The sequence below is a fragment of the Trachypithecus francoisi genome, unplaced genomic scaffold (assembly GCF_009764315.1).
Source record: "Trachypithecus francoisi isolate TF-2019V2 unplaced genomic scaffold, Tfra_2.0 Lachesis_group5, whole genome shotgun sequence".
Lineage (NCBI taxonomy): Eukaryota > Metazoa > Chordata > Mammalia > Primates > Cercopithecidae > Trachypithecus > Trachypithecus francoisi.
Genome location: NW_022681470.1, coordinates 138,832,863 through 138,856,600, shown reverse-complemented (window position 1 = coordinate 138,856,600; position 23,738 = coordinate 138,832,863). Strand labels below are relative to the sequence as shown.

The 23,738-nt window shown below is 51.7% G+C and overlaps 1 protein-coding gene across 13 annotated transcripts in view; it reads left to right on the top strand.

Annotated features, from left to right (window-relative positions):
• SMARCA4 (SWI/SNF related, matrix associated, actin dependent regulator of chromatin, subfamily a, member 4) overlaps positions 1 to 19,226 on the top strand; it is a 104,621-nt gene extending 85,395 nt beyond the window's left edge. For 10 of the 13 annotated variants that reach the window (XM_033199054.1, XM_033199052.1, XM_033199049.1 and 7 more), the window contains 5 exons: positions 15,436 to 15,544; positions 15,971 to 16,072; positions 16,951 to 17,083; positions 17,242 to 17,384; positions 18,732 to 19,226. In XM_033199054.1, coding sequence (XP_033054945.1) covers positions 15,436 to 15,544; positions 15,971 to 16,072; positions 16,951 to 17,083; positions 17,242 to 17,384; positions 18,732 to 18,764 — 520 coding nt within the window. In that variant the 3' untranslated portion in view covers positions 18,765 to 19,226. The remainder of the gene's footprint in view (positions 1 to 15,435; positions 15,545 to 15,970; positions 16,073 to 16,950; positions 17,084 to 17,241; positions 17,385 to 18,731) is intronic. The other 3 variants (XM_033199055.1, XM_033199053.1, XM_033199046.1) reach the window with 1 other exon arrangement.
• Positions 19,227 to 23,738: the final 4,512 nt, after the last annotated feature.

Below are 23,738 nucleotides of genomic sequence, written 5' to 3'. Positions count from 1 at the left end.
CTTTGAGCCTGGCCCTGAGGAACACACTTTCTGGAACAGGGAAGCACACATGTTTCCGCCGTGATGAGAGGAAATGTCACATGTGGTGGAGAGGAAAGGCAGGGGTGCGGGTCTCGGGGAAGGAGACATTGCAACAGAGCCTTGAGAGATGGGAGGTTGGGGAGAGTGCACCAGCAGAGGCCACGGCAGGCGGACAGGCTCTGCCAAAGCTGTGGCCTCGTGGCCTCAAGGGGCAAGGTGGGTTGAGGGGATATATGTCAGTAATGGGTGCTGCCCGTGTGGCCAGGAGGATGGCGACAAGAGGCTGGCATGTCTAGAGCAGAGAAAGTGGCAGCCCTTTCCTGTCCTTGGACCCTCCCAGGCTCCCCGTGCTGTCTCTGTGTTGGTGAGATGGTGGCCACATTCCTGCTCTCTGCCAGGCTCTGCTCCAAACCTGGAGGTCGCTGTCCTCACAGACATGTCCCGTATATGAGGCAGCATGTGGTTCCAGCTGTGGCCACGGCCCAGTGGTGGATCATAACATGTTGGTGGATCATGAGTGCCATTTATATATTTTTCATTTACTAATATTCTTTTCCGTGAATGACTCTATATGAGCACCATTTAAATAAGAAGAAAGGAATGTTCTCACCAGCTCCCCAGCGAGGTGTGTGCACCTTCTACCAGCCCAGGGCAGGTCACAGAGCTGGGCAGGAGCCAGCAAGGGGTGTAAGGCCCATGCCTAGCCCAGGACTCACCCAGTCTTCCACTCTCCAAGGTCTTATTTCACTTCCTGGTACACACTGGCCAGTACCGCTGTTTCCCTAATGGGAAGGTTGTACTGTTTGATTTTAAAGTAACAGTTTGCTGTTAGTCATGAAGCAGAGGGTGGGGGAATTGTATCTGTTGGAGGGGAGAGTGAAGGGAGCCCACATGCATGGTTTGGAGAGAATCTTACCAGGTGTGAGGTTTTAGAGTATGGTAACAATTGGAGTGCCTAAATTAATGGGTAAAAATTACTGCCTAAGGCCAGCTGTGGTAGCCCACACCTGTCAACCCAGCACTTTGGGAGGCTGAAGTGGGAGGATCACTTGAGGTCAGAAGTTCGAGGCCAGCCTGGACAACATGGTGAAAACCCGTCTTCATTGAAAATACAAAAAAAATTACCTGGACGTGGTGGCACACGCCTTTAATTCCAGCTGTTTAGGAGGCTGAGACAGGAAAATCACTTGAGCCCAGGAAGTGGAGGTTGCTATGGACCAAGATTGCACCATTGCACTCCAGCCTTGGGTGACAGAGCAAAACTTCGACTCCAGAAACAAATACTGCTTTAAAAGGTTCTTTTAGCCGGGCAAGGTGGCTCACGCCTGTAATCCCAGCACTTTGGGAGGCTGAGGCGGGCGGATCGCTTAGGAGTTTGAGTTTGAAACTAGCCTGAGCGGATCGCTTAGGAGGTTAGGAGTTTGAAACTAGCCTGGCCAATATAGTGAAACCCCTTCTTTACTAAAACTACAAAAATTAGCTGAGTGTAGTGGTGCACGCCTGTAATCCCAGCTACTCGGGAGGCTGAGGTAGGAGAATCTCTTGAAGCCGGGAGGCGGAGGTTGCAGTGAGCCAAGATCACATCAGTGCACTGCAGCCTGGGTGACAGAGCGAGAGTCTGTCTCAAAAAAAAAAGGTTATTTTATTATTGGAAGAGAAACAGATGATGAAGGAAAAGAGACTTTCAAATTCAATGCCAGATCTGAAAATGTCATGTGTTGTCAGTATTGAGAAAAAAAAATATTGACTCTAATTTACAAACCTAACTCCAAGGCTAAGTCCTCAAAGAGGAAAGCGAGTGGAGGACTTAACTTACTTAAAGTGTGGGATACGGCTGGGGGCAGTGGCGCATGGCTGGGGTCCCCGCTACTCGGGAGGCTGAGGTGGGAGGATCACTTGAGCACAGCAGGTCCAGGCTACTGTGAGCTATGATCACACAGCTGCACTCCAGCCTGGGTGATGAAGTGAGACCCTGTCTCTTAAAAAAAATAAAATAAATACAGAATACTTTTTTAAAATACGGGCCAGGCATGGTGGCCCATGTAATCCCAGTACTTTGGGAGGCTTAGGCGGGCGGATCACTTGAGGTTAGGAGTTTGAGACCAGCCTGGTCAACATGGTGAAACCTCATCTCTACAAAAAATACAAAAAAAGAAATGAACCAGGCATGGTGATGGGTGCTTGTGGTCCCAGCTACTCGGGAGGCAGGGCACGAGAATCACTTGAACCCAGAAGGCAGAGGGTGCAGCGAGCCAAGATTGCATCACTACACTCCAGCCTGGGTGACAGAGTGAGACAATATCTGAAAAAAAAAACAAAAAACAAAAAAACAGAATTTTCAAAAATCTAATGACAATGACAGACCCTCCCCATGTTTTATTTGGAATGATATTCTTGTGAGGGAAACTTAACATTACCAATCTGAAGAAGATCCTTGAAGTTCAGTGGGGAAAGCACGGGCGTCTCCATCACACTGGTCTCCTGGGTATCCACGTAGAGAGGGTGAGCCCTGACCCCCCGCCCCCTCCCCACACACACCCCATGCACTTGGATCCACGTGACATGGACTGTAGATGTAAGAACATGAAAGGTAAAACAAAGTTCTAGAAGAAAACACAGGAGAAAATCTTCATGAATAGGCATTGATTTCTTCCACAGAAGCCAAAAGCCACTAATCACGAACAATTGAGAAATTAGACTTCACTAAAATTAATAACATCTGTTTATTAATGGACACACTGATGGAGACAGTGAAAACTCCTCGTAGATTCAGAAACGACAACACCATTTAAAGCTGGGCAAGAGCCGAGAACAGATGCCTCTTTACACAGCACATCCCAGGACTAATCAGTGTAGGGAAAGGCGCTCACATCATTGCATTAGCATCACGACTTCAAGGAAATGCTCGTTAAAACCAGAGTGACTCGCGCCAGCACGCGCCCTAGAATGGCCGAATGCCCGTCAGTGCTGGCAGGTCTGAAGCAGTCTGACCTCACACCCTGCGTGTAGGAGTATGCAGCTCTTTGGCGGTCTCTTCTGTTTTGCTTTGCTTGTTTTTAACTATCAAACTGCAGAAGACAATATTTTCTGAGGCTCAGCCTGTACATGCCCTCTGACCCAGCAACCTACAGCCCTCATTCTACCCAGGAGAGCTGAGTACATGTCCACACAGACAGACATGGCCATAGCCACTTTGCTCATCGTCTCCCAAAACAGGAATCAGCCCAGTGTCCATCTACAGGGGCATGGACCAGTGGGGGCCTAATTGTACAGGGCCCCAAATAGCTGTGAAAACAGACTACCTGAAAACTGCTACCTGGAAGAAGCTTACATATTTATTGAGTGAAAGAAGCCAGACGCTAAAGAGGGCCTACTGCGTGCCTCCAGTTCTGTGAGGGTCAGAAGCGGATCCACACTGATGGCTGCCAAGCAGTGCTTACCTTGAGAGAGGGAATTAGCAGGAAAGCCACATGACGAGCCTTCTAGGATACTGGCGATATTCTCTCTATAGATCTGGATGTGTATATGATGTGTACATTCACCAAGGTGTACACATGAGATATGTACACTTCTCTGCATTCCATTACACCTTGGTTTGTTTGTTTGTTTTTTTGAGACGGAGTCTCGCTCTGTCGCCCAGGCTGGAGTGCAGTGGCCGGAACTCAGCTCACTGCAAGCTCTGCCTCCCGGGTTTACGCCATTCTCCTGCCTCAGGCTCCAGGCAGCTGGGACTACAGGCGCCCGCCACCGTTCCCGGCTAGTTTTTTTTTGTATTTTTTTAGTAGAGACGGGGTTTCACCATGTTAGCCAGGATGGTGTCGATCTCCTGACCTCATGATCCGCCCGTCTCGGCCTCCCAAAGTGCTGGGATTACAGGCGTGAGCCACCGCGCCCGGCCTTCCACCTTGGTTTTTAAAAAGACAGAAACAGCATGCTCAACCTATTAAGACCCTGAATATTTTCAGACAAAAAAGTATGTCCGTGTTAGTCCATTTGTTTTTTGTTTTAGACTCACAGAAAGAGCCCTCTTAGGGTCATATTTAGTTGTATATCATCTGACAAAAGAGGAAATGGCTCCCAGCTGCTACAGTCAGTCTTCTGGCCTGTGTAAGATTTGATGATAAATCATACAATAAATTAAAACTTTCGGCTGGGCACAATGGCTCATGCCTGTAATCCCAGCACTTTGGAAGGCCGAGGTGGCTGGATTTCTTGAGCCCAGGAGTTCAAGACCAATCTGGGCAATGTGGTGAAAAACCATCTCTACGAAAAATACAAAAATTAGCCACGCATGGTGGTGCCTGCCTATAGTCACAGCTACTCGGGAGGTTTAGGTGGGAGAATCACCTAAGCTCGAGAAGTCGAGGCTGCAGTGCACCATGATTGTGCCACTGCACTCCAGCCTGGACAACGAGAGTGACACCCTGTCCCAAAAAAGCCACAACAGTACAGGCTGGACGTGGTGGCTCACGCCTGGAATCCCAACACTTTGGGAGGCCGAGGCAGAGGATCACTTGAGCCTAGGGTTTCAGATGAGCCTGGACAACATAGTGAGACTCTGTCTCTATTTTAAAAAAAAAAAAAAAGGCCAGGTGCAGTGGCTCACACCTGTAATCCCAGCACTTTGGGAGGCTGAGGCGGGTGGATCATGAGGTCAGGAGATCCAGACCATCCTGGCTAACACGGTGAAACCCCGTCTCCACTAAAAATACAGAAATATTAGCTGGGCATGGTAGCGGGTGCCTGTAATCCCAGCTACTCGGGAGGCTGAGGCAGAAGAATGGCATGAGCACGGGAGACAGCTTTCAGTGAGCCGAGATTGCACCACTGCACTCCAGCCTGGGTGACAGAGCGAGACTCCATCTCAAAAAAAAAAAAAAATTAAAAAACCCAAATCCTAACTCTTATTGCTAAGTGACTGCTTTATCGAAACTATTCTGTTTCAGGACATGCAATTCTGGTAGAGATTCTGAGACCTGTTTTGAGAAGAACACTGACATTTCAGTCACACAGCAGTGCTCCTGTCTTATCTGGGACCCATGTGGGAGGGTGCCTAAGTGGGGGATTTGATTTATGTTTTCAATTTAACCTCACATCTTCCTGGAATGGATGGATTCACAGACCTGGGGGTTGCACATTAGACTGGGAGGAACTTATGTTGGAATTACAAGTAGGACAACAAAGATGACTATTAAAGAAAGCCTCCTTAGTGCTGGAAGCACAGCAAGTGTGGGTCTGTCCACTCACTGTAATGTGATTTGCACAGGAAAACGTCACATAGGGCACATCAACTCAAGCAAGATAGTCATTGAAAAGCTGCCTCAGCTGGGCGTGGCAGTTCACGCCTGTAATCCCAGAGCTTTGCAAGACTGAGGTGTGTGGATCCCTTGAGACCAGGAATACGAGACCAACCTGAACAACATAGGGAGACCCTGCCTATGCAAAAAGTACAAAAATTAGCCAGGAGTGGTGGTGCATGCCTGTTGTCTCAGCTCTTCAGGAAGCTGAGGCAGGAGGACCACAAGAGGCCGAGGCCACAGTGAGGTATAATCCCCCCACTGCACTCCAGCATGGGTGACAGAGTGAGACCCTGTTGGAAAAAAGGCTAAAGAAAAGCTGCCTCCATTTAGCAGTAATTTCAAACATGATGTTTGGATACAAAATTGGTGTAGTTAATGGATATTTCTGATATTCTTAACTAAATTTGAAGCTATGAGGGAAAACAAACTCAGGGTCCACCCTGTTGCACAGTCTGGGGAAAGTCCGCAAGATCACCCTCAAGTGCCGTCATTCTCAGCCTGTTATGCTTGCAGTTATGATTTATTACAGTGCAAGGCTACAGATGAAAATCAACCAAGACAAGAGGTGTATGAGGCCTCTTGGGGGCCAAGGTGGGCGGATCACTTGAGGTGATCCTGAGGTTCCAGACACAGGACTTTCCTTTTTCTCCTCCCTGTGGAGTTGCAGACAGCGCTCATGTTCCTGGTGACGCTGACAAAGAGCATTGCCAACCAGAGAAGCCTCCGTGTCCAGAGTTTTGTTTTGTTTTGTTTTGTTTTGTTTTAACTCTGTCACTCAGGCTGGAGTGCAATGGCGCAGTCTCGGCTCACTGCAATCTCTGCCTCCTGGATTGAAGTGATTCTCCTGTCTCAGCCTCCTAAGCAGCTGGGGTTACAGGCTTGCGCCACCACACCTGGCTAATTTTTGTATTTTTAGTAGAGATGGGGTTTCACCATGTTGGCCAGGCTGGTCTCGAACTCCTGACCTTAAGTGCTCCTCCTGCCTCAGCCTCCTGAAGTGTTGGGATTACAGGCGTGAGCCACCACACCCACCCTGTGTCAAGCATTTTTACTGGGACTTGGTCACAAAGACACAGCTGGCTACCCACATGACTGACCTCCATCTCGAGCCCCTCTGCAGGTCGAGCAGAAACTAAATAGCCCAAAGCCCCAACCTAGGACTGGTTCCAGACCCCATGTAAACAAAGACACCCATTAGGTGTGACATTCTAAGTGCCCAGAGATCACCTCCCAGTATCTCTAGGCAAAAGACCTCATTTGGGGTGAAGTTACATTCTTTATTATTATTATTATTTGCCCATCATTGGCTAGAAGTTACATTCTGTATGACACATCTCTCAGACTCCTGGAAGGTTCCACGCTACCAACTGCATGGCAGGTGGTGCTCATGTCACTTGGCCCTTCCTTGGCCCCACACAGCTGCACCAGGCTGAGAAGAGCTTGAATGGAATAAAGTCAGACACAGCTAACAGCTCACTTTTTTGTCTCTAACTTTCAATTGCTCCTTTCCAAGAAAAGAAAAGACAACTTATTTTTAATTGGATTTTTTTGTGTGTGTGAGGCAGAGTCTCACTCTGTCAGCCAGGCTGGAGTGCCATGGCGTGATCTTGGCTCCCTGCAACCTCCACCTTCCAGGTTCAAGCGATTCTCCTGCCTCAGCCATCCAAGTAGCTGGGATTACAGGTGCGCACCACCATCACGCCTGGCCGGAATTTTTGTTGTTTAGTTTGCTTTCCAGAACCCCCTAATTAGTTCAACTCTGTAATTGAGTTAAATGTGAAGCCTGAAAAGAGATTGGCGTCTGTGTAGACCTGAGTTCTGACAATTCAAAGAGTGAACACAGGACGTTGTCCTCTGGATTCGGTGTCTTGAGCCTGCCTCGCCAAGCTGGAGAATGTGCCCGTAACTGCAGGTGGGAGCCACGTGGTCCCTCTAGGTGGTGAGATCTGAGGTCAGAAGTGGTTCAGCTGAGCACCCGCTGCTGTGTTGGGGCCAGACCCTTTAGGAGAGGCAGGGACGCCCTTCCTGTCAGATGGAATCTTTCTGAATATTGTTTTTGATCGTTGGAGATACCTGCAGCCCCCTAGTTTGTATTTTATACCGGCAGAATTGTGTTTGACGTGACCTCTGTGATGACCTCATCATAACGTGTCTGGTTGTCTTGCCTGGAAAGCTTTTACATTGTTCCTCTGCAGTCAGATTTACAGCCACAAGACCCCTCCTTCCCAGGCCCCGGAGTGTGGCACTGCCGGCCTTCACAGCCACTGTCCTTTACATTGTGTACACAGAGTGCAATGACATGCTCCTCTTGCTCAGGGGCCACAGTGGGAACAGGCTGGAGTGTTCTGTGGTACCATGTGGGCAGTTCTGGCCTCTGCTGTCCAGGGACTTGTGGTGGCTCCAGTGGGGAGGGCCACATAAGCAGAACAGGAAGCATGAGCAGTGTCCACTGGGAGGAGAGGGACAAGTGTCCCAGGCAGAGAGGACACAGTGCCTGCAGAGGCTGGAGGGAGGCTAGGGGCTTGAGCGGGGCTGTGCCAGCACCAGGGGCCTCACAGGGGCCCTGGACCACACACCTGCCCTCAGCCAAGGGTGTTTCTCCTTGGTGGTTTGAAATCTCAAACCACATTGAGGAACCTGCCAGAAATCGAAACCAGAATGAAGAAATTAAGTTGCATGTAGGAGATTTTACTTTAAAATCAGAACATGCAGAAATGTTCGCTGTGACTCTGGGTCAGGTTCAGACTTGTGGGGCTGTGCACTGCCAGTTGATACCTTCTTCCCTGGGTTCTTTTTTTTTTTTTTTTTGAGACACAGTCTTGCTCTGTAGCCCAGGCTAGAGTGCAGTGGCACAATCTTGGCTCACTGCAATCTCCGCCTCCCTCCCTGGGTTCTTTATAGCAGTCGGCAGCTGGTGGCTGAGGCATTTGGGGCTCTGTGTCCAAGTGTCAAGGCCGCATGTGTGTCAGGGGGCATCCCCTTGGTGAGGTCAGGAGTTGGAGACCAGCCTGGCCAACATGGTGAAACCCCGTCTCTACTAAAAATACAAAAATCAGCCAGGCGTGGTGGCAGGCGCCTATAATTACAGCTACTTGGGAGGCTGAGGCAAGAGAATCGCTTGATCCCAGGAGGCGGAGGTTGCAGTAAGCTGAGATCTCGCCATTGCACTCCAGCCTGGGGGACAAGAGCGAGATTCTGTCTCAAAAAAGAAAAAAAGGGGAAAAAAAAAAAAAAAAATTGGGGCCTGGGCGCAGTGGCGCACGCCTATAGTCCCAGCTACTCGGAAGGCTGAGTTGGGAGAATCACTTGAACCCGGGAAGCGGAGGTAATAGTAAGCCGAGATTGCATCACTGCAGCCTGAGTGACAGAGGGAGATTCTGTCTCAAACAAACAAACAAAAAACTGAACTCATGCCAGACGCAGGGCTCATGCCTGTAATTCCAACACTTCGGTACGCTGAGGTGGGTAGATCACGTGAGCCCAGGAGTTCAACACTAGCCTGGTCAACATGGTGAATCTTCATCTCTACAGAAAATACAAAAAAAAAAAAAAAAAAGCTGGGCATGGTGGCATCCTGTAGTTCTAGCTGCTTGGGAGGCTGAAGCAGGAAGATCACCTGAGTCCAGGAGGTCAAGGCTCTGGTGAGCTGAGATTACACCACTGCACTCCAGCCTGAGCAACAGAGTGAGACCCTGTCTCAACAAATGAAACTGAACTTGGATTTCATTGTTCAACTGTATTGAACCCATAAGAAGAAGTAGGTGTCCCCGGGTGTGGTATTAGCTTGTTAGAATCTATCAGCTTATTACAAATATTGGTGCATTGGAAGCCATCAACATCATAACCTGTAGCCAGGTGACAGCCTTGATGCACAAGACCCCTCAGCAGGGCTCCTGGCACCTCTATCTTTACTGGAAGCCTATGCCTGGCCCACAGGGAGGTGCCTTCAGACCACGTTCATTGACAGATTCACTGGTGAACTTCCTTTCACTCCCTGATGCATGAGTCAGAATGTTTTCTGTGTCACAGCTGTAAGTCTAAATAATTCTCACGGTAATACTTTATAACGTGTCAAAACATTCAACCTAGGATCACGCCTATAATCCCAGCACTTTTGGAGGCCAAGGCTGGCGGATCGCTGGAACTTAAGAGTTCCAGACCAGCCTGGCCAACATGGCGAAACCCCATTTCTACTAAAAATACAAAAATTAGCCAGGCGTGGTGGTGGGTGCCACCTCCCAGCTACTCGGGAGGCGGAGGTTGCAATGAGCCAGATTGCACCACTGCACTCCAACGTGGGTGACAGAGTGAGACTCCATCTCAAAAAAAAAAAAAAAAAAAAGAAAACGAAATTCAAATCTCAGTGTTGATAAATGATGTTTTGTTGGAATGCAGCCAAATCCCACCAATTTCTGCATTGTCTATGGTTCCCTTCATGGAACAGCAGCAGAACTGAGCAGTTGCAACAGAGGCAGGCCCAACAAGCCTCAAATATTTACACTGGGCTGAGCACAGTGCCACACACCTGTGATTCCAGTGCTTTGGGAGACTGATAGGGGAGGATCCCTTGAGCCCAGGAGTTTGAGACCAGCCTGGGCAACATAGTGAGACCCCATCTCTACAAAATATTTTTAAAATTAGCCGGGCGTTGTGGCATGTGCCTGTGGTCCTAGCTACTTGGGAGGCTGAGGCAGTAGGATCTCATGAGCCCCGGAGTTGGAGGCTGCAGTGAGCTAGGATGGCACCACTGCACTCCAGCCTGGGCAACAGAACAAGACCGTGTCTGTAAAAAGAGAGAAAAGAAACAGTCAGTTCCTAGACTGGAGCAGATGTTTGCAATAATGCATCCAACAAAGGACTCCCCAGGGAGGGAAATGGGCCAAAGATGGGAACAGGCGCTGCTTGGAAGAGCCTGTGAAACGGTGCTTGACTTCTCTGCACAACAAGGAAGCGTGTTTAGGGCCACGTTGTAGAATGGCTGCAAGGACGAGCACCGCTCACGCTGGCTCAGTATCTACTAAGTAGAGCATTTCCCCACCCTGTGACCCAGAGTATCTTCTCCCAGATAAATTCCCAGGAGAACTGCAAACTAAACACTTGTACCTGAGTGTCCACAGACACTTGCTTCCTGGTTTCCAACCCTGGGCACAGCCCAGATGCCCAGAAGCGGGAACTGGGCATGGCTGGTATGTGCCTACTTCAGGACCTGTCGCTGCACTGGGCAACAGGGACAGTGGGAAGGTAGGAAGCCACTCCAGGCTTGGGGGCTCCCCTGTGTGTTTCTGCATCATCAATTTCAAGAAGCCGTCAACCTCGGCCCAGGATCACCCCTGGGGGAAGGACTGACAGGAGCACATCTTTAGCCTCATGCTAAAGATCTGAGCATTGGGCCAGGCGCGGTGGCTCAGCCTGTAATCCCAGCACTTTTGGGAAGCCAAGGTGGATGGATCAGGAGGTCAGGAGTTGGGGACTAGCCTGACCAACATGGTGAAACCCATGTCTACTAAAATAAAAAAATTAGCCAGGTGTGGCGGTGCGCCTGTAACCCCAGCTACTTGGGAGGCTGAAGCAGGAGAATCGCTTGAACCTGGGAGGCAGAGGTTGCAGCGAGCCGAGATGCGCCACTGCACTCCAGCCTGGGCGACAATGCGAGACTCTGTTTCAAAAAAAGATCTGTGCGTTGGTGTTAAGTCAGATATTAAGAGGTGTGGGCTGGGGTATGTGTGGGGGTCAGAGGAGGCGATGTTTGCCCTGAGATAAGGACAGAGCCCAAATTCCCATGGGGAGTGGAATCCCCTTTGTAGGCCCTGACACGAGCGTGACAGCTTAGCTAGGGGCACTGACATCAAAGGTGATGGCACCTGTCCGGAGGACTCCGGGTTTTATTCCAATTGAGGGGAGGCTGCGGCATGTCCCTCTTTAATATAGAGGTGAGGGAGGCTCTCGGCACCCCGCCTGCTGCAGCAAAGCCTGAGGACAGGACCTCTGGGGAACTCTGCACCAGAGCGGAATCCTCAAACCAGCCCCTGGGTGGTCTTTATTCATCCAGAACCTAATTCTCCTAGAGGTTCGGAAGGGGGTGCTCTTGTACCTTGGTTTTGTGTTTTGTTTTGTTTTTGTTTGTATTTTGAGTCTCACTCTGCCATCCAGGCTAGAGTGCAATGGTGCGATCTCAGCTCACTGCCACCTCTGCCACCCAGGTTCAAGCGATTCTCCTGTCTCAGCCTCCTGAGTAGCTGGGATTACAGCTGTCTGCTACCAGACCCGGCTCATTTTTGTATTTTTAGTAGAGACAGGTTTCACCATCTTGGCCAGGCTGGTCTTGAACTCCTGACTTCGTGATCCACCCACCTCAGCCTCCCAAAGTTCTGAGATTACAGGCGTGAGCCACCGCTCCCAGCCGCACCTTGTGTTTTTTTTCTTTTTTTTGCGGCCTGTAGCTGTTTCTCATTAGCCTGATGGAGGTGGTGTTGGGGTGGCGGGGTGCTATTATTAAGCCTTCTGCTGTCACAGTCCTGGGGTCTTACTTCCTGCGCTGCCTGCATAGGGAGCTGCCCTCCAGGACAAGGGCCACAGTGTGCAGCAAGCCCCCCATGGCCACAGGGCAGGGCATTTCAGGCCAAGAGTCTGCACTGTGCTGGCCACTAACGGCATTGAGTGGATCACAAAACTGGCTTTTTTTTTTTCCTTCAGTGAAATAGAAATGGGTTTTGCCATGTTGCCCAGGCTGGTCTCAAACTCCTGGGCTCAAGCAGTCCTCCCACTTTGGCCTCCCAAAGTGCTGGGATTACAGGCACGAGCCACTGCACCTGGCCTACAACTGGCATTTCTTTAAAAATGTAATAGAATGGGCCGGGCGCGGTGGCTCAAGCCTGTAATCCCAGCACTTTGGGAGGCCGAGACGGGCGGATCACGAGGTCAGGAGATCGAGACCATCCTGGATAACACGGTGAAACCCCGTCTCTACTAAAAAATAGAAAAAACTAGCCGGGCGAGGTGGCAGGTGCCTGTAGTCCCAGCTACTCGGAGGCTGAGGCAGGAGAATGGCGTAAACCCGGGAGGCGGAGCTTGCAGTGAGCTGAGATCCGGCCACTGCACTCCAGCCCGGGAGACAGAGCGAGACTCCGTCTCAAAAAAAAAAAAAAAAAAAAAAAGTAATAGAATGGAAAGTGGCAGAGCGCACTGCTTTTCATAGAAGAGAATATCGCATTGGGGCTCTTCTGTTGCTCCTGCCTGTGCTGCACATCCTGCTTCACAGCGTAAGGCGCAGCTCTTGATGTGCCTCGGTGTAACAGGTATAGGGTGGATGCTACCATTGTGAAGAGAGAGGAGAGCTCTTTGCTTAAAAAATTCCATAGAATGGAGAACAGGATGTGCCGGCTTAGGAGAGGGAAGAGGTACAGGCCTGCTCTGCCTGAGCTGCAGATGGGACACACGCTTCCCAATTCAAAGGGGAGTCGTGTCTTTCTCCAGGGCCACCAAGCAGCAAGTACCTCTGCTGCGTGTTCTTTTCTGAGCCTGTGGACCAGGTTTACCAACAGTTGCCTGTGGCCAAGCCGGCCACCAGCCTGTGCATAAGAAAAAGGAAGACTGTGCCTCCAAGAAGGGCCCATGATGGGAACACTGGCTTAGAAGTTTATGTGCTCCTATGCTGGACCAGCTGGTCCCACACCCAGGACCAAAAACACCTGGCAGGAGATGGGGAGATGTAATGTACTTCATGAGTACACACTGGAGAAGGACAGCCCTGGAAGGCAGAGGCTCACGGTGGGCTGTGGCCAGGCCAGGAAATTCACTCCCACCTCGACTTCCCTCCTCAACACAGCTGGCCTGACACTGCTGCCTGCTTCAGAGTTTAGTGTGTGTAAGGTGTGACTGGCCCAGCAAGGAGGGGATGATGGCGGTTGTCAAGGGGAGGTGAACGGACAGGATTCTGGCTCCTGTGTGTAACATCTGCATCTCAGGAGGCTCTCGTTTTAGAAGCCAGGTCAGGAGCTTCGTGATGCACACAAACACCAAAGAAGCAGGAGGCCTTCTGGGATCCCGCCCGCGGGCAGCCTCCTGGAGACAGGCCTGGTCCATCTGGCCCTTGGTGACATCAGGACCCCCCAGCGACAGAACCAAGGAAGCCACCATGTTGTCGCTGCCATTTTCCAGGACAGTAAACAGAAACAAGACAAGGAGCACTCAGGACACCCAGACAGACGGTGGGGCCAGCCAGTGGCATGAGCGGGCTGCCCTGCCCTCTGGGATTTTCTGGAAAAGAACAAAAGGATAGAAGTGGTGCTAATGAGGCAGCTGGAGTTATCAGAACTCAAACTCAGCTCCTTCTTCCCATCGGGCCCCGTTGGCCACTTTTTTTTTTTTTTTTTTTTTTTTTTTTGAGACGGAGTCTCACTCTGTCGCCCGGGCTGGAGTGCAGTGGCCGGATCTCAGCTCACTGCAAGCTCCGCCTCCCAGGTTCACGCCATTCTCCTGCCTCAGCCTCCCGAGTAGCTGGGACTACAGGCGCCCGCCACCTCGCCCGGCTAGTTTTTTTATATTTTTTAGTAGAGACGGGGTTTCACAGTGTTAGCCAGGATGGTCTCGATCTCCTGACCTCGTGATCCGCCCGTCTCGGCCTCCCAAAGTACTGGGATTACAGGCTTGAGCCACCGCGCCCGGCCCGTTGGCCACTTTTAGGCCTCATCCACCTGATGGCTTCCTGCTTAGGGCCGTTTCCTGGACAGGCCCTTCCTCTGGGCCAAAGCAGAGGGGAGAGCACATTTGCCATGCGTTCTCATTTTCCCAGCCTGTGGTCTGAGTTCTGTCAGAGCAAGATCAGCTCTCAGAGCTTCTGTCCCCACCCACCCCATCCTCCTGAGCCAGGCTCAGGTATGGGCAAGACCTGGTAAGAGCTGGGAGTGCTGTGCACGAGGCCTGGTAGAGTCTCATCACCGCCGCTGTGCCGAGTACACGACGGCGCTTCTGTTGGTGTTCAGGGGGTTAGATCAGTCCCCAGTGAGGATAGAGCGGAGATCCAGATGCATTCCAGGCCAGGTGCAGTGGCTTCTGACTGTAATCCCAGCACTTCGGGAGGCTGAGGAAGGATTGCTTGAGGCCAGAGGTTTGAGACCAGCCTGGGCAAAATAGTGAGACCCCTATTTCTACAAAACATTTTAGCTGTGCCTAGTGGTGCACACCTATAGTCCCAGCTACTCAGGAGGCTGTGCTGGGAGGATCGCTTGAACCCAGAAGGTTGAGACTGTAGTGAGTCATGATCACACCACTGCACTCCAGCCTGAGCAACAGAGCAAGACCCTGTCTCAAAAACAAATGTATTGGCCGGGTGCAGTGGCTCATGCCTATAATCCCAGCACTTCAGGAGGCTGAGACAGGCGGATCATGAGGTCGAGAGATCGAGACCAGCCTGGCCAACATGGTGAAACCCCGTCTACTAAAAATAAAAAAATTAACCGGGTGTGGTGGTGGGCACCTGTAATCCCAGCTACTCAGGAGGCTGAGGCAGGAGAATTGCTTGAGCCCTGGAGGCAGAGGTTGCAGTCAGCCAAGATCAGACCACTGCATTCCAGCCTGGTGACAGAATGAGACTCCGTCTCAAAAAAAAAAAAAAACACGTCACAGGCCTGTGTGTATGGTTGTCACTGGGGAATGTTCCAGAAGCTACAAGAAAGCACATGTGCGGGCCACGCATGGTGGCTCACACCTGTAATCCCAGCACTTTGGGAGGCCGAGGTGGGCTGATCACCTGAGGTCAGGAGTTTGAGACCAGTCTGATTGACATGGAGAAACCCTGTCTCTACTAAAAATACAAAATTAGGCTGGCATGGTGGCACATGCCTGTAATCCCAGTGACTCCAGAGTCTGAGGCAGGAGAATCGCCTGAACCTGGGAGATGGAGGTTGCAGTGAGCTGAGATCGCGCCATTGCACTCCAGCTTGGGCAATGAAACTCCGTCTCAAAAAAAAAAAAAAAAATGCAAGAAATAGCTCCTGAGCCAAGTTTGAATTTCTCATCCTCTCTGTCCTCAAACAACGTGGGGACCTGCTGAGGCGGGGTAGGGGCTCCCGGGTGGGCGGGCCCGGAGATGACGCCCGCCGGTTCTGCCTTGCAGCAGCAGTGGACGTCAGCTCAGCGAGGTCTTCATCCAGCTGCCCTCGCGAAAGGAGCTGCCGGAGTACTACGAGCTCATCCGCAAGCCCGTGGACTTCAAGAAGATAAAGGTAACACTGACGTTGTGCCTGTGCCGTGCATCTGCCCGGGGAGGGGAGTCTGACCCAGGGGCACCCCCATCTGAGAGCTGTGGGGTGTGGGCAGAATGACCAGAAACTGCTTGGGCAGGGCCTTGGGCTGCCTGGTTAGGGACCTGGTTGTGGGCTTTTGGGGTTCCTTGTAAGGGTTGGAGGTGTCCTGTGGGATGTCAGTGAGCAGTCGGTGTTGAGTGTTTCTTCAAGGTCCTGCTCACTCAGTGCTGGGCCTCAGTCATGCAGTTCCCATGCCTGGTGGGCCGGGTTACCAAGGCTGGGGCTTCAGCCACATCCTCATAGGTGCGAGGAATACTGGCCCGCGGGGTCCCCAGCACACAGCGAGACCTGCGGGCAGGCGAGGCGGGGTCCTGAGGTAAGACCTGCTCCTCCCGTCCATTGCAGGAGCGCATCCGCAACCACAAGTACCGCAGCCTCAACGACCTAGAGAAGGACGTCATGCTGCTGTGCCAGAACGCTCAGACCTTCAACCTGGAGGGCTCCCTGGTGAGGGCACCGCTGAGGGATGGGGATGGGCCACTCCCACAGCTGGGCTTTGAACCAACCCGCCCCTGCTTCCTTTCTGAATTGATGGGTTAAAAACATTTCCCGCTAGCTGTGGTGGTTTGTGCCTGTAATCCCAGCACTTTGGGAGGCCAAGGCGGGAGGATCACTTGGGGCCAGGAGTTCAAGACCAGCCTGGGCAACGTAACAAGACCCTGTCTTTAAAAAAAAAAAAAAAAAAAAAAAAAATTTAAATTTCCAACAACTAGGGATTTTTTAGCAATTACAAAAGCAGTACGTATTTACCAAAGAAAATAAAGATAGGCACAACAGAAGAAATAGACTCAGAGTCCTCTGTCTGTTGGAATTTTGTTTTGAATTCCCTGGGGCACACTCTCTTCAGAGGAATCCTGTGGGTGTGTTCTTTCCTGTGATAGAGTTGACACACACACAGCCTCACCTTGGCAAACTTTTCTTAAGTGTGTTTGGGATTGATGCCTCCCACAAAAAGTACTTGACTTTGATGCGTTTGGGGAAGATGCTGGCTGCAACAAGGGACATGCATTTCTAATGTTATTGCAGACCTCAGAGATTCTGCAGGAGGGAGACACCTGCAGCCATTCCCAAACCAGTGTGCCTGACCTTTCACCCTGGAGCATTTCAGAAGCCTGATGCTCTCTGGGGTACCCGTGGAGGAAGATTATGGAGAGGGCCTTTCACCCTGGGTGGGCTGAAGCCCCGACCCACTGAGCCTCGCACAGGGACAACACAGGGCTGGGGCTGGGGCTGGGGCTGGGGCTGGGGCTGGGGCTGGGGCCAGGGCCGGGCAGGCAACCCTCCAGTCAGGCCCATCCACTCAAGCCCCTGGTGTCTCCGCCCAGATCTATGAAGACTCCATCGTCTTGCAGTCGGTCTTCACCAGCGTGCGGCAGAAAATCGAGAAGGAGGATGACAGTGAAGGCGAGGAGAGTGAGGAGGAGGAAGAGGGCGAGGAGGAAGGCTCTGAATCTGAATGTGAGTCCCGGGGGGTTCAGGATGCCGGGGTTCACGCTGGCCGGAGAGCCCCCAAGGACACAGCTTTTCACAGCCCTCCTGGCTCCCAGACGCCCCTTGCTGTGAGGGTGCTGCATTCCCAGAGCTCAAGGCTGTCTTTCCCTCCTGGTCCCCTCTAGCTCGGTCTGTCAAAGTGAAGATCAAGCTTGGCCGGAAGGAGAAAGCACAGGACCGGCTGAAGGGCGGCCGGCGGCGACCGAGCCGAGGGTCCCGAGCCAAACCGGTCGTGAGTGACGACGACAGTGATGAGGAACAAGAGGAGGTGAGGTTGGGCCCCCGAGCAGGCAGGGCTGGTGGGTGGCGGGAGGCATCCCAGGGCCCTGACAGGACAGCCCTGTGGGGTGGTCCTCCCACTCCCCCATGCTGCAGGTGGGGAAACTGAGGCTTGACCTGCCATGGCTGACCCCAGGTCACACAGCCACTGTGTGGCAGGGCTGCCACTCAAACCCAAGCCTGTGTGACCCTGGAACCAACTCTTAGTACCCGTGGGTGTCTGGGGACTGGGAGGACATATGAGGTCTCAGGACAGGCAACAGGCGGTCCCACAGCACCAGGGCTCCTGGGCTGAGGCCGGGCAGGCCAGGGCTTGATTAGGGTCAAGTGGGAGGTGCTAGGATTGGGGACCCACCAGGCAGTGTCCTGTCTTCTCAGTGTGGTAGAGAATGGGCAGAAACGCCAAACCCACAGTGGATAGTTTTTGGGGGACAGTGGGGAGCCTGAGCAGATCCACTTGCTGGCTTTAAATAATCTTCACCTCTGTCTCTGGCCCTTCTGGCTGTGGGACCTGGCAGGTCACTTTGCTTCTCAAGCTTCAGTTTCCTCTTAGGCAAAGCCAGGAGGCTGCATGGATGAGGGCCGCCCCCACTCAGGCCTGGCTCCCATTGACGCCCGGTGAATGCCATTTTGCCAGCACAGAAGAAGCAAATTTCAGTGCCTAGGAAGTAGTCTGACAAAAGAGGCGCGTGACCTTTGAGGACATTCTTGAAGTCCTCACGGGGAGGGGTGGCTCCTGTGTCAGGCAGGAGGGTCTGGGCTGTGATGGTGTCTCTCTTGCCCAAGCCAGAGCAAGGTGTTTTATGGCCCATGCCAGGCCGTTTAAAAAGGTTTTATGGGCCGGGCGCGGTGGCTCACACCTGTAATCCCAGCACTTTGGGAAACTGAGGCAGGAGGCTCACTGGAGCCTGGGAGGTCGAGGCTGCAGTGAGCCGTGACAGTACCACTGCACTCCAGCCTGGGCAACAGAGCAAGACCCTGTCTTAAAAAAAAAAAAAAAAAAAAAAAAATTATATGAAAGAGCAAAGATCTTTCACAGTTAGGAAGAGCCAAGATGGTTTGGAAGCTGTAGGTCAGGGGCCAAGGGCCAGGCAGGTGACATGGGACAGAGCAGGGAAGACACATGGAGCCTCACAGGTCCCGAGACGGCCGAGTGTGGTCACAGGGACTGGTCCTTAGAGAAACATGAAGTTCAGGCGTGGCTATGGCTGCAGTAGCTTCTGTTGCCGGCATCGGTGTTTTCTTGAGCAAGTTTATTTAAAACTTGGCAGGCCCCTGGCAAAGTGCCCTAACAGGGGCGACCAACGCATACTGTCTCCTCCTGTCCCCTCTCCAGGACCGCTCAGGAAGTGGCAGCGAAGAAGACTGAGCCCCGACATTCCAGTCTCGACCCCGAGCCCTTCGTTCCAGAGCCGAGACGGCATAGGCCTTAGCAGTAACGGGTAGTGGCAGTCGTAGTTTCAGACTTGGGGTAAAACTGTATAAACAAAAGAATCTTCCATATTTATACAGCTGAGAAGCTGTAGGACTGTTTGTGACTGGCCCTGTCCTGGCATCAGTAGCATTTGTAACAGCATTAACTGTCTAAAAGAGAGAGAGAGAGAATTCCGAATTGGGGAACACGCGATACCTGTTTTTCTTTTCCTTTGCTGGCAGTACTGTTGCGCCGCAGTTTGGAGTCACTGTAGTTAAGCGTGGATGCATGTGCGTCACCGTCCACTCCTCGTACTGTATTTTATTGGACAGGTCAGACTCGCCGGGGGCCCGGCGAGGGTATGTCAGTGTCACTGGATGTCAAACAGTAATAAATTAAACCAACAACAAAACTCACAGCCTTGCCTGCAGGTGGACTCATGCCTGGCTCCCGGGGTTTCTGCCAGCAGGAGTGGTGGGGGCCACCTCATGTCCAGGTCCCTGTCCTTCTCCTGGCACCAGAGCCCAGGGGGCCTGTTTCACAGAGGAGGATACTGAGACCCTGGCAGGGGAAGAGGACTTGCCTGGCCACATATGTGGCCTTTGCCGCTGCAGGTCTCCATCATTTGTTCAGTTGAGACCTATAGTGCAGGGAGCAGGCGGCTCCGTCCCTACCCTGTCCGTGGCCAAGCCTGGGTTGGGGAGACCCTCACAGAAATGGGCAGATGCCACATAGAGCTCTCAAGGCCATGATGCAGGAAGCTCAGGGCGTAATGGAAGCCCAGGTGGTCACGGAGGGCTTTCAAATCCAGAACGTAATTTGAGTTTTTGTTTTTTTGTTTTGTTTTGTTTTTGAGACGAAGTCTCTGTCACCCAGGCTGGAGTGCAGTGGCACGATCTCGGCTCACCGTGACCTCAGCCTTCCAGGTTCGAGCGATTCTCCTGCCTCAGCCTCCTGAGTAGCTGGGATTACGGGGTGCGCCACCATGCCCAGCTAATTTTTTGTATTTTAGTAGAGATGGGGTTTCATCATGTTGGCCAGGCTGGTCTCAAACTCCTGAGCTCAGGTGATGCACCCGCCTCAACCTCCCAGAGTGCAGGGATTACAGGCATGAGCCACTGTGCCCAGCCACTAATTTTTGTATTTTTAGTAGAGGCACGGTGTCACCATGTTGGCCAGGCTGCTCTCAAATTCCTGATCTCAACCTTGATCCACCCACCTTGGCCTCCCAAAGTGCTGGGATTACAGGCATGAGCCACCGTGCTTTGAGTTTTTTACAGTAAGTCTTGGCTGGAGTGCAGTGGCTCAATCTCTGCTCATTGCAACCTCTGCTTGCTGAGCTCCAGCAATCCTCCCACCTCAGCCTCCTGAGGAGCTGGGATTATAGGTGCACACCACCACCCCCAGCTAATTTTTGTTTTTTTGTTTTTTTGTTTTGAGATAGAGTCTCGCTCTGTCGCCCGGGCTGGAGTGCAGTGGCGGGATCTCAGCTCACTGCAAGCTCCGCCTCCCGGGTTCACGCCATTCTCCTGCCTCAGCCTCCCGAGTAGCTGGGATTACAGGCGCCCACCACCTTGCCCGGCTAGTTTTTTGTTTTTTTTTAGTAGAGACGGGGTTTCACTGTGTTAGCCAGGATGGTCTCAATCTCCTGACCTCGTGATCCGCCCGTCTCGGCCCCTCAAAGTGCTGGGATTACAGGCTTGAGCCACCACGCCCAGCCTGTTTTTGTTTTTTGTTTTTTGGTTTTGGTAGAGACAGGGTTTTGTGATGTTGCCCAGGTTGGTCTCAAACTCCTGAGTTCAAGCAATCCACCCGCCTCAGCCTTTCAGAGTTCTGAGATTACAGATGTGAGCCACCGTGCCCAACTAATTTGAATTCTTATCATTTTTATCTGTTCATTAAGAGCCATTATTAGTGGGTCATTATGGTCATACTTGGCTTTAATTCTTGAAATATGGTTTCTTCTAGCTCTTTGAACCTTTTTTTTTTTCTTTAATTGAGACAAGGTCTTGCTCTGTCACCCAAGCTAGAGTGAAGTGGTGTCATCACGATTCATAACAGCCTTGACCTCCTGGGCTCAAGTGATCCTCCTGCCTCAGCCCCCTAAGTAGCTGGGACCACAGGTGCACACCAGCACACTGGGCTAATTGTTGTGTGTGTGTGTGTAGAGATAATGTTTTGCTTTGTTGCCTGGGCTGGTGGTCTGAACTTCTGAGCTCAAGTGACCGTCCTGCCTCAGTCTACTTTTTTTAATTTTTTTTTAAAATCAAGACAGGGGGCCGGGCGCGGTGGCTCAAGCCTGTAATCCCAGCACTTTGGGAGGCCGAGACGGGCGGATCACGAGGTCAGGAGATCGAGACCATCCTGACTAATACGGTGAAACCCTGTCTCTACTTAAAAATACAAAAAAAAAAAAAAATTAGCCGGGCGAGGTGGCGGGCGCCTGTAGTCCCAGCTACTCGGGAGGCTGAGGCAAGAGAATGGCATAAACCCGGGAGGCGGAGCTTGCAGTGAGCTGAGATCCGGCCACTGCACTCCAGCCTGGGTGGCAGAGCAAGACTCCGTCTCAAAAAAAAATAAAAATAAAAATAAAAATAAATAAATCAAGACAGGGTATTGCTCTGTTGCCCAGGCTGGAGTGCAGTGGTGTGATCATAACTCAACTTCCAGAGCTCAGATGATCCTCCCTCTTCAGCCTCCAGTGTATCTGGGACCACAGACATGCACAACCCAGCTTGAACCTATTTTTAGTAGCTGTTTTGAAGGCTTTAGGTCCAACGTCCGGACCCGTTCTTCCATAGAAAGGTTCTCTTGACTCCTTTTTGTCCTCAGCGTAGGTCACACTTTCCTGTTTCTTCACATGTCTGGCAAGCTTTTGTTGTCAGAAAGTAGACATTGTATTTTATTTATTTGTTTTTAATTTTTGTATGTTTTTGAGATGGAGTCTCTCACTGTCACCCAGGCTGGAGTGCAGTGGTGTGATCTTGGCTCACTGCAGCCTCCGCCTCCCGGGTTCAAGCGATTCCCCCGCCTTAGCCTCTGGAGTAGCTGGAATTACAGGCACCTGCCACCATGCGCGGCTAATTTTTGTATTTTTAGTAAAGACAAGGTTTCACTGTGTTGGCCAGGCTGGTCTCGAACTCCTGACCTCAGGTGATCTGCTCACCTCAGCCTCCCAAAGTGCTGGGATTACAGGCTTGAGCCACCACGCCCGGCCTTGTTTTGTTCTTAATTCTCATTTTTCTTTCTTTCTTTCTTTTTCTTCTTGTATGTTTCCCCTCGGAGACAAGGTCTTGTGCCGTTGCTGATGCTGGACTGCAGTGGTGCAATCTCAGCTCACTACAGCCTCCTGGGCTCAAGCCATCCTCCCACCTCAGCCTCCCGAGCAGCCAGAACTACAGACTTGTGCCACCACACCTGGCAAAAATTTTTTTTTTTTTTTTTGGTAGAGACAGGGTTTTTCCATGTTGCCCACAGTGGTCTTGAACTCCTGGGCTCAAGCAATCTGCCCACCTCGGCCTCCCAAAATGCTGGGATTACAGGCGTGAGCCACCACTCCCGGCCCAATTCTCGTTTTTCTTTAGGAGTCACCCCTGGGTCAGCCGAGCTGAGACATCAGTCGGTGGTTGGTCAGAACTTGTGCCCAAATGCTGAGTCAGTGGCTCTGCCCAGGCAGTTTGCAAGCTGGCCCTACCTTTGCTTTCTGCCTGTGGTTCCTATTAGGGCATGCACTTCAGCTCTGTTGGGCAGGGAGACGTGCATCGGGCTCTCTCCAGGGCGTATGTGTTGTCTTGGCCTGCACGTGGCCCCCCAAACCCCTATGGATACCGGGGGCCAGCTGGACCTCCTTTTCAATTTCTGGCTAGTTTACCAATCTGTTGCCCAATTGGAGTCTCAACCTTAGGCCAGCTGATGACCTTGGCCCTCCCCTCCCCGTTCACTCCGCACCGAGATCCCTGCAGCTTCTAACAGTGAGGCCCTCCAGCAGTGAGGCCACTGATTTCCATGGCCTGGCTAGAGCTGGGGGCCCAGGCCAGGAGCAGCCCCAGGCAGAAATCACCTCCTACTGCTCTTCTCTTGCCACTTGGTAGTTTTTCTGGAATAAACATGTCCTCACCGGGTGAGCACCTTTGACCAGATCTTCACAGTCCCGGGATGGTTGCTTTGGACAGTTCTCTTAAGCTTTACTGTTGCTTTTAGGGAGAGGATTTGCCAAGATCCTCACTCCACCATTTGGGAAAATCCTCATTTTGTTTGTTTCAATAGCTTTGGCTTTATTTTAATAGATTAGAATGTATTATTTATTTATTTATTTTTGAGACAGGGTCTTGCTCGGTCACCCAGGCTGGAGTACATAGTGACACGATCTCTGCTCACTACAACCTCCGCCTCCTGGGCTCAAGCAATTCTGCCACCTCAACCTTCTGAGTAGCTGGGATTACAGGCGTGTGCCACCACATCTGCCTAATTTTTTTGTATTTTTAGTAGAGACAAGATTTTGCCGGCCGGGCGTGGTGGCTCAAGCCTGTAATCCCAGCACTTTGGGAGGCCAAGACGGGCGGATCACGAGGTCAGGAGATCGAGACCATCCTGGCTAACACGGTGAAACCCCGTCTCTACTAAAAAGTACAAAAAACTAGCTGGGCGAGGTGGCGGGTGCCTGTAGTCCCAGCTACTTGGGAGGCTGAGGCAGGAGAATGGCGTGAACCCGGGAGGCGGAGCTTGCAGTGAGCTGAGATCCGGCCACTGCACTCCAGCCCGGGCGACAGAGCGAGACTCCGCCTCCAAAAAAAAAAAAAATTTAAGGAAAATAGTTTTTAGGAAAAAAATGAGGGGAGCCCACAGAAAGAACTTTGTATGTCCACCTATGCAAAACCCATGTCATGGGGACACGGGTACGTGTTAGCTGTCGTGCAGATGAGTTGTCCA